General features: G+C 41.3%; 1 protein-coding gene and 2 non-coding genes across 3 annotated transcripts; 2 read left to right on the forward strand and 1 right to left on the reverse strand.

The window, feature by feature from the left end:
- The first annotated feature begins 230 nt into the window (after window positions 1–230).
- Window positions 231–304, forward strand: TRNAV-AAC (transfer RNA valine (anticodon AAC)). Its single transcript has one exon. It is a non-coding gene; the product is annotated as a tRNA-Val (tRNA).
- Window positions 305–307: 3 nt separating this feature from the next.
- TRNAF-GAA (transfer RNA phenylalanine (anticodon GAA)) lies at window positions 308–380 on the forward strand. Its single transcript has one exon. It is a non-coding gene; the product is annotated as a tRNA-Phe (tRNA).
- A 990-nt stretch (window positions 381–1370) lies between these two features.
- On the reverse strand, window positions 1371–8217 carry LOC112275183 (putative histidine kinase 6). Its single transcript, XM_024505301.3, has 14 exons — window positions 6928–8217; window positions 6233–6780; window positions 5618–6058; window positions 5291–5401; window positions 4892–5099; window positions 4720–4752; window positions 4195–4582; window positions 3952–4064; window positions 3577–3777; window positions 3297–3385; window positions 2866–3181; window positions 2564–2728; window positions 2231–2416; window positions 1371–2059 (listed from the first exon to the last, which is right to left on the reverse strand). Exons 1-14 carry the CDS (start codon window positions 7189–7191, stop codon window positions 1925–1927), a joined length of 3198 nt encoding a protein of 1065 aa, XP_024361069.1. The 5' UTR covers window positions 7192–8217; the 3' UTR covers window positions 1371–1924.
- Window positions 8218–10516: the final 2299 nt, after the last annotated feature.

Raw genomic sequence — 10516 nt, forward strand, 5'->3', positions numbered from 1 at the left:
TTCCCTCCGTCTCTGGAGGAGGGTGGTGGAGCCCGCTGGCAATAAATACTACTGTTCAGGTGGGCACTTGGAGGGTGCGCAGTGAGCCTTGGAGTCACAGATGCGAAGGGATCGCGGCCCAATGTCGCTGGAGTGCTTGCGGGAAAACGAGGTTAACCCGGGCAGCCGCCTTCGGTCATCATGGCGAGCGGGTCCGGGCGCGACCGCTGCGGCAGGTGTGTCCTGATGCAGTTTTCGTGGTGTAGTTGGTTATCACATCAGTCTAACACACTGAAGGTCTCCGGTTCGAACCCGGGCGAAAACACATGCGGGGATAGCTCAGTTGGGAGAGCGTCAGACTGAAGATCTGAAGGTCGCGTGTTCGATCCACGCTCACCGCATCGCACTCGCCTTTTCTCCGTCGCGTCAATGTGTCCTCCCTCCCTGCAGCATCTCGCACAACTCTGCTTCGCTGCGGCCACGAAACCACCGCAGCCCAGCAGAGCGACAGCGGAGGGAGGGAGGCTCTACCCTTCCCTGCCCCCGCAGCCCGCTTCAAGTTCACACGCCATGAGTGAGTTGTTCTCCGTTCCAACCCAGAAGGATACCGAGACTAACTATCCCTGTAAGTCACCGCTGCGTTTTCCTCAACACTTTGAAGAACCATATACTTAGAACTCCATGTGAGAAAGCATGTTCTCCTATGAACACTCACAACCAATTCACACTTTGTGGCCCCTTCTCACCTCCCACTCTCCTGATGTGCCACACCTCATTTGCACCTTTTCCATGCTGCCTCTATTCATGTTTTTAGTTTGGAGTTGAGTTCACACTTTTCTGCATTGGAATACAAATACTTATAGGCAGAGCGTAACCCTTGATTTATTGTTTATTTAATTTGATTCTTCAGTTCTAATCAAGATATTAATTGTATACTAAAATACATGTATAACATTTATTTGTAATAAAATCCAATATATTCAGTTACAATACTCCGAAAAGTAATCTTTTTAGCAAAATATTGGAAGAAAAATGAAATCGAATGAGCATTAGAGGCCATAGTTTCTAAATTTGTTTAATTTTAAGAGTAATGTGGAATAAATTAAAGGTTAGGACAATCAAAAGCTCGAAAGTATAGGGATTATGTATTCCTAACCAATTGAATGCATTTTAATATTTATTCAGAGCCATATAAACCTCACGAGGTAGAAGATACGATAGAATTCCATGGACTTTCTGCAACAATGTTGATTATTAAAAGTTTTAAATACTTATATATTTTTTAAAAAGGTGGGCACAATGTATCGTCAGTATTATCATATCAAGCATATATTCTACATATGAATATGAACACAAGCCAATCATGAATATGGTCAAAGAAAAATCAACAGTTACCTTAACAACTAACTTGCAACTGAAACTCATACCATGGTTTTAACAGAAATTTTTTCCCAAGCCATATCCGAGGTGCCTTAACCAATAGTGGATACACTAAATTGCTAATCTACAGCTTGATCTGCTATATAATTGCTGTTTCAGTTCCAATCTCTTTTTAACTAAAATTGACTAAATTTCAGCTTACAAAGAATGTCGATTGTATCAAAAAGAACATCCTCTTCGTTTACATCAGTAGCTTGAACATTCGAAAACAGAACTCCTGTGTTTTGTTACAAGAGTGAGCTGTGATCTTGCAAACGTCAACCACTGGCAATGAATTCGGCTACCTCTAGCGATATCCACCACTGTACAAAACTCTTCAACAATGCTTCAAGGCTTAGTGCATCACTGTACATTGGAAGTCCAGGTTAGAGACAAACATTACAAGTAACACCAGATTCCCTAACACTTCACCAGATGTGAATCACCAAACCTTGGAACCAGTGGTTTTACTAAACCATCGGTCAATCTCGATGAACCCACAAGGGAATACGTCAAATAAACAGTCTCATTGACAACAATTCGGCGTGGTACAGACTGGCGTAGCGCAAACTGGTCCAGTTTTGGTTGCCAGAGGTGCATTCACTAAGTCTTGCTTCAGGAATCGGTCCAGCAAAGCGTGCAGTTGTTTCTGATCCAGTGGCTACCAGAGACAAAAGCGAGAAGATATTGTTGTCAGTTCCACAAAATTGAAAGCTGAATTAGTAATGGTCATCTTCGACTCAGTTACGAATCAAACAAAAACACTGGATTTGTAGATGTATATCGTCTGTCGAGGCTTAGGTCGTTCATTTAGTTTACGGCCAATGTTTACCTTCGTTATGTAGTCGTCCATCCCTGCGGCGAAGCACATCGAACGAGTTTGCACGACAACATCCGCAGTCACAGCAACAACAGGGAGCCGATGATGAGGGCAGAAGTCCTCGCAAGTGTTCAAACATAACTTGCAACAATCCAGTTCCCATCGTCGTATCCGACGCGTAGCTTCCCACCCGTCCATCTGCCAGTCCAAACCCTCAAGTTATTGAAGGCCCAAAAGATAGTAAAGAAGCAAACTGCGCTCATGTCACATGACGTTTCTAAATGATGGAACTGGAGGACTTGAAGAGAAATTAATGAAAACCAAAAGGCTCAACAGCCCATATACCTCTGGCATCTGAATATCCATCAATACTAAATCGAATTCCTTCCCTATTTTCTGGTTCTTAACAGCATTCACAGCTTCCACGCCGCCATTCACAGTCGAGACTATTGCACCATATCGTGTAAGCATTGAAGATGCTACTCTTCTGTTGACCATGTTGTCATCCACCTGGGCATTTAAAACAAAAGGATCAGTAAGCTGTGGTCAAGCACCACAGGCATTCAGATACGGCTTGAACATAACGTTGCAGAAAAATCAGATAACCCATTGTGTAAAGAATGGTATATAAACATGGGATTACTTACCACCAAAAGCCTTCTGCCACTCAGCATAATGGCATTCAAATTGATTTTCTTCATGGGGGCCCTAGCTGGTATTCCAATCGTTTCTAACAAAACGGCAGCAAGGGTTGTATACCGAAGTGGCTTTCTGATAATGTGAGAAATCCCAGTTTCCTTAAGTTCGATCTCCCCTGTAGGCGTTAGGCCCATCGAGAGAGCCAGCATAGGGAGGGCCTTCAAACTAGGTATGTTGCGTATTGAACGGGTCAACTCCAGAATGTCTTCGTGAGGTAATCCTTTTAGATCAACAACGACTGCATGTACCTTCGTTTTTTCCTCCCTGCACATTCAAGCTCTTATCCAGTCAAATCTACTGGAGATTTGAACTTAAAGGTGTTTCGCGTAAAGCCAAGTAACAAAAGTTATGACGACCTCACAAGTAAGCACTTTCATACCTCTGTAAAAATTGTAAGGTAGTTGGCACGTCCTCTGTAAACGAATCAATGCAAATGCCTAGACACCGCAGATAGCTAGCTGTAACTTCCTGCAGTACCGCACATGTTTTTTCAGCATAGCCTCATCGACGTCCGTAATCAATCAACAAATGCAAATACCATCATCAAGTTTTAGATTCACACCGTTCCTGCGCCATTCTATTTCTTGTTAAGAAAAATGTTATTGGTTAACTCTCAGAAACTTGGTGTTCCCATCTTCACAAAAGGAATGAAATATTACCTGTCGGACGATGTTGCTATCAACAAGAGCCACATGCATTCCTCTAAGCTTCGTTTTATCTTCTGGGGAGGCCTTAACGCAACAACTCAGCTTATCACCAGATTCCTCCGGAACAGATAAAGGAAGAGTAAATTCAAACACACTGCCTTCTCCCGGCTTGCTCTTTACGGTTAGAGCCCCATTCATGAGCTTCACTAATTTCTGCACCACAGGGTTGATTTAACACATCTCAAAAGACATGGTGATTTACAGACCTTAATAGCCTAAGAAATTGAACATACACAATATTACTCGAGTCTAACGACACATGTACTATAGAAGCGAAATGTTAAAAGAAAGCGAGGAACAGTTTATATTCACATGAGACGAATTTACCTGACATATAGACAAGCCAATGCCAGTACCGCCATATTCCCTTGAGGTGCTGCTATCAGCTTGCGAAAAGGGTTGGAACAAACGATTCTGCAAGTGAAGTGGGATTCCTATACCTGGAAAAATATAACAAGAATAAAAAGAACTAAAATTATCGAAATGGAGCCAATCGAAAAAAAAAACTCAATTATCACGCAAACAAGATCATTGTTCCAACCAACCAAAGTCACTTTCATGGACAATCACCTGTGTCTTCAACAGAAACTATCACTGTGAAATTCTTTGGCGGCTTGCATGCATTTCTGCCTGAAATCGTTGTCAATTTCCACGCCCTCCACGCTGCCACGGCTTCTCTGGTGTTTGCCTCGTCTCCAGGATGCATACTTAGCCTTGGAGCAGTATTACCCCTTGCCAAATCTGACTCATCTCTTTTCACGCCTTCGATTTGTGGGTAATTATAGCTCTTCTTAGGGCTCGCGTTAGGTACCATCTGGGACATCTGTATGGATCCGGACGCTTTTTGAGCTGGATCTAGTATGTAAACTGAATCAGAAGACGGGTAGTCTTGATCATCAGCTTCCGAATGAGGGTCCATCACGCGAACAGAAACCAGAATACTGCCCTCCTTAGTAAACTGCAACGTGAAGATCGTAGTATCAGTGCCCTAAACCCTTTTCAATGCCCAAGGAGATGAGTCAGACTTAGCTGATAACGTATGGTATCCAAGTCTAAGCGACATATAAAACACAGGAAGGTCTGAACAGTGCTTACCTTCAAGGCATTACTGACAAGATTCACCAGAATCTGCACCAAACATAAACAGTCATATCAAGGTGTGAGTAAAAGAAAGCACATATCTTGCAGTATCATGACCTTCGCATGATGATTTCGGAAATTTCAAAAACTTGAATGGATGGAGAAACAAACCAATCAAATACAATACCTGACGGAATCGGCCAGGGTCACCCGTTACGCAAGTTGGCACAGCCTCGTGGACGAGCATGAACACCTCGAGCTTTTTTTGTTGAAGTTTCTCGTCAAAAAGAGTAAAGACACTATCGACTTCCTTACGGAGGTTGAAAGAAACAGATTCCAGTTCCATCTTTCCAGCCTCAATCTTAGACAAGTCCAGAACGTCGTTGATGAGCGCACTACACGAAGCACCACAACACGTTCAGCGTAACATTGGATTTAAGGGACAACCCATCTGCTGATACTTCCAAGTGAATGCTATGCCCATTAACTCCATTCTAAGTCGCACAATTTCGCCAGAAAGACATCTCCAAATACTTGATTCACATTCTTGTTATACAGCAACAACCATAAAGTTAGAGTGATTTACATGAGCGCATTTCCACTTGATTGAGCAACTTTGACATAATCGAGTTGTTGAGAACTCAAATCCGTTCCCATTAGCAAATTAGTCATTCCAATTACTCCATTCATAGGAGTCCTGCATCCAAAAACCACAATCGCCCACAGTTAATAATGTCACAAACTGCAAAACAGAGAACACATTCATGGCTACCGAGAAATCCCAGCTGAAAATGTTCCATCTAAAGCATTAACCCTACACAAAAACGCCCACAGAGATGAAACCGAACTAAACTGCTTTGCAAAAAATCTTCTTGCGTGTTTCAAATCTCACAAAAATTACACTATGGTTCACCTGATTTCGTGAGATACTGTTGCCAAAAAGCTTGATTTTGCTTTATCGGCAGCTTCAGCAGCCACTTTGGCAGCCTTGAGGTCGACATTCATTTTCTCTATAATGCTCACATCTTTCTCGATGGCTTGCATTCTTCTTAGCACAAGGAAAACGATGATGGAGAAAAATAGGACCACCACAGACATAAGGAGGGGCCATGCTATGATATTCCGGAGAGCTATCAACTTCGAGTTGTGCTTGGGCAGACAACGCAACTGAAACATCAGTGTGCCATAATCCCAATTCACAGAAGCCACAGGCTTGCCGTCTCTGCTCCTTCTTGCCGGATCATAGAGAGCCACTACACAAGGAACCGCTGTATTGCTGCAATTGTAAAAGAGTGTCGCCTGTGGATCCACAAGGTAGACAAATACCACGTCCATGTCCACATCGTCTATGAACCTGTTAACGTTACCGCAAGTTATGACAGCAAGTCCGAACACTTAGGAGCACCTTAAAAAAGGTCACAACCCCAAAATCCTAAACAACAGTACAATTGGGAAGAAACATAAAAAAAAAAAAAAAAAAAAAAAAAAAAACCAATTTAAGTCACTCTTTCAGAGATCCGTAGCTCACCTCGAAAGAAGGCGTGCAAATATTTCCGAAACGTTCAGCACAGTCCCCACGTATCCAAGACAAGCAGCCCTCCGCTCTTCAATGGTAGCAAATGAGGATCCTTCCTTACCCGGCCCGTAGTACGCAAGATAAGCTCCCATTTGCCATGAGGAAGGGTCTCCGGTTGCTAACCAGAGAGTGAACAGACCCGTATCTCTTGCGGCATGGATAGCTGACGCAAATACAGGATAGTGTGCAGGGTCCACAAGAGCATGTTGCAAGTCACTCTTTTCGTGGATGATTGGCGAGTATTCTGAGTCGTTACCCCTCGGATGAACAACATTGCCGACTAAGTAGCCGATGGTCCCGTTCCATTTCTTCTCAAAAGCGGCACGGTCTTTGTTCAACACTCGTTCCATGTACAGTAATCTCTTTACGTTGGGACGGAGAAACAGGGTTTGATGAGTGAATTTGCGCCATACGGTGTCGTCGAGATCTGGCAGACTCGCCACCAGACCTATGCTTACAAAGGAAGCGTTCAGATTGTTCTCCACCTCGGACTTCAGTATCTGGAAGAAGATACAACCCACATCCTTTTCAAAACCTTCCAGGGAACTCATAAATGATTCCCCATTCCAAACCCTCATTCGAATGAAGTGCATCAGATGAACTAGTGAGCAACGGTTTGTGAAATTGCAGTGATTGAATAGACTCACCTCCTTCCGATTTTCACATTTGAGATAGAACTCTTTATGCATGGAATCCAAAGAGCTCTTCCACAGTATGGTTCCGACGCCACAAGCAAGGATCCACCCAAGCACCACGCACAATACACGCAAAGGCTTGTTCCTCATGCAAGAGCCTCCGCAACTGCCCGACGTTTTGTGCCATGAGGGGAGCAATGCTTTCCGAGAATTCCATCTCTCACTGATAGTACGCTCCATTATCTTTCCGTCTTCGGCATCAGCCATCCGCATCATATTGAAGGTTGACCTAACGTGTTTAGTAGAATGACATCATCGATCGTCCAGTAGAAGAACTGAACCATGTTGCTGTCGCCAGCGCTTCCACGACATAGAGTCGAAAAAGGGGAAAACGCTCACGACCTGAACCCAATTCTTTTAAAAAACCTGCTGAAGAAACATTACCTCCGAGTGTGCCTCACAACAACGGTGCCAGTTCCAAAAACACGGTCTAAATCATTATCGTCCGCGCCGGTAAGAATTTAAGATTCAGTCGTGCACATGACCTATACATCAAGTTGCTTTTTTCCCTACAGAAGATGAAGCTGATTCCTGTGCATGAATGATTTGATTTAATCGATACCTTCTCGCTGAACCTGTGCCAAACCCTGATATCAACACCGGTCCACATTCCCAAGGTGTAGTTTCTGAGCAACAGCTTTCTAAAACATCTAGCTGCGTAAAAATATTCTATCCTGGTCTAATCCAAACCTCCCCATCCTCAACTTCACTCCTCCGCCTGTAAAAAAGCCACCAAAACTGATCTTTCAACCTACGACTACAAAATCTCCCGATTTAAAGCCAACTTTGATGAAAACATCTCCATGTTCCACCCTCCTACTACCATAGAACGTACCAACACCGCAAAAACCAACCTAACTGTCTACTGCTCGGCCTTCTGCAGTAATCCAGCCCCACGTTCCGATCTTTGTCGTTCTAAGTATCCTTCACACACGTCTGACTGATACCAACTCCGCTTGCACGTTCCGCAGACCAGCTTACGTCGATAGTTCGCAACCACAAGCAAGCGACATAAGGAAATAAACGTTGGGCTGGACTGTCGGGAGGGGACGATCGAGGTAAAGCGCCGTCTGATAATTCGACGACAGCTGCTTCCTGAACATCAACACTCCTTCACAATCGGATGTTTGATCACATCAGGGCAGGGGGGCATTGCAGTTCTGCAGGATGTGCGTCTGCATTGAGCCAATGGAGGCCAACATCATTTACTAAACTTGATGTATTCACGTGTCGGTTGCTGGTGACACCGTTTCCAAATTCACAGCGAGTATAACCACGGAGTCTTACAGAACGCTGGGTCCTCCGCCCATGTGGACCCTCAATCCCGGCAAGATATCGACCACTTCAGTGACTAGTTACTTTACTGCAATACTCGGAACTTGGAAACCTGATTTCGCGTCCCCCATAGATTATTAGTCATGGACTTGTTCTTTTATTTTTCACATTTTGTTCCCTTTCAGTCTTGGAAAACGGTGCGGATGATGATTGCTTGGCATAAGGGGCAGTCAGAGATTCTATTAATGCCAGCGGCCCTACGTTCTAATATCATATTCATTTCTATTTCTTATTCCATTTCCTTTTTGAGAAATTCAGTAAGCCAGGATGCCAATGCGAATCCCAGGCACTACAGACAAAGTCCGATCCATGTACACTGCTGAAATTTATCTGCATATTTGATATATCAAGCTCTCCCTACGTGCAGTGAGTGCGACTCCTCACACTGAAACGCGAAAGCCTACGAAAGTCAAATTTTCAAATCGTGACAACGAAGACATTAGGAAGCATTATTAAAACCCTGCTCCTAAACCAAAATGCAGTCTACTCATCTGGAGAAAGTGCAGTTTCGACTGACGTTAATCTAGCAGTTTAGGTTCAACAATCTTTTTTCCCCCACTTGCATCTAAAATTGGCTCCTACGCAGGATATTCAGCTGAAATTGAATTGATTAATCTGGGGATTTCTAAATATAGTTTTTAAATGTTCATACTTACTAAAATATAATATAACATTATGTAACTTTACTAAGTGCCATGAATATAAAACAATCAATCTTCAGATCCTAGATCCCACCACTTGACTTCTAGAAGTGTCTTAATTGTGTATATTCTACTGTTTAAACTGACTTAATCTAAACATGAAATTCGAAGTGATTGTAATTTTAGTCATACATGATCTGTGCATAAACAAATAAAATTGAATGTTAAATGCTAAACATTGGAAAAATATTGTCTAGGATTCAACATGTGATTTACAAACGTTGCTCACTCTTTGTTTACATACTGTAAACACACATCAGTGTGAACTTCACAATTTTCTCATTAAAGCCAACTAAAAAATTTGACTAATAGATGCATCGCCATTCACTTTAATAACAATATCCAATGATGAAGAAAAACAGTTGTTGTGCATGCATAGACACGAAACAACAGCCTAATTGTAATACACAAATTTTATAAGTTCCACTGCCATCAATAATTGAAACTAGGACAACAGTGTAGGTAATAACAAAGGAAACAAAAAGCAATTAAAATGCTTTAAAACAGTGCTCCAAGTGGCCCCTCACTGGGGCATTCGGTTCCAAAGGAGGAAAAGCTGTTCTTGTCTTTTCGAAACGATGAAACCTGGAGCTTTTTTCCTACCACTTGACAGGATAAGATCATAATTACTCTATTTTTGCATTCCATACTAATATCTGTAACTGTGGCCACAATGGCATGTTGCCAACTTGGAAATGGCTCCAATTGTGAGCTTGGTTCGCACACATGCCCACATTAAAGCTCATCAATTAATAATTTATTAGATTTTATTTTGTGTACCCAAAATACGCTAAGAATTCACCTAACACCCTTTCTTCTTCTTGCTTATTTTGGGTTTTGTGCTTTGGAATCCAACTCCGTTTGTTTGTTTATTTTATCTTCTTTCCTTTTAATACCATTTGTTTGATATTCTGTTTAGTTTCTATGTGTATATATATATGAGAGGAGAGAGAGAATATGAAGGTGATGTCTTTGAGAGCATATAAATACCAATTGGCAATATCAGTAGATAAAGAAAAATTTAAAAATCAATGGATAGTTAGGCTTCGTACATCAAACATACAATATATTTACTTTTAAGTGTTCCACAACTAGTTAGTAAATATTTTATTAATTTTACAAAAATGCATATATATATATATATATATAATTAGTATTATATATATATTTTTAATATAACTACATAATAGAACATATTTTATTATATCAGAATATTTTTTAAAAAATTGTACAATATACATATGTCACGAATTACCACTATAAAATCTATTTGTTTACTAAAATAAATGTACTTGGATGATGATGACGATAGTTTTTATTATAATTATGGAAATATTTAATTTAAAACTAGTTTAGTAATGATAAAATACCACTAACATACTTATTATATCTGATTTAATACACAACTTGAAAATTATATGATAAATAATTAGATAGTCCATAATAATGAATATATAATTTGAAAGTATTTTTGATGTTAAAATACACATTTTTTTAAATTAATA

The sequence above is a fragment of the Physcomitrium patens genome, chromosome 22 (assembly GCF_059467195.1).
Source record: "Physcomitrium patens ecotype Gransden chromosome 22, ASM5946719v1, whole genome shotgun sequence".
Taxonomy (NCBI): domain Eukaryota; kingdom Viridiplantae; phylum Streptophyta; class Bryopsida; order Funariales; family Funariaceae; genus Physcomitrium; species Physcomitrium patens.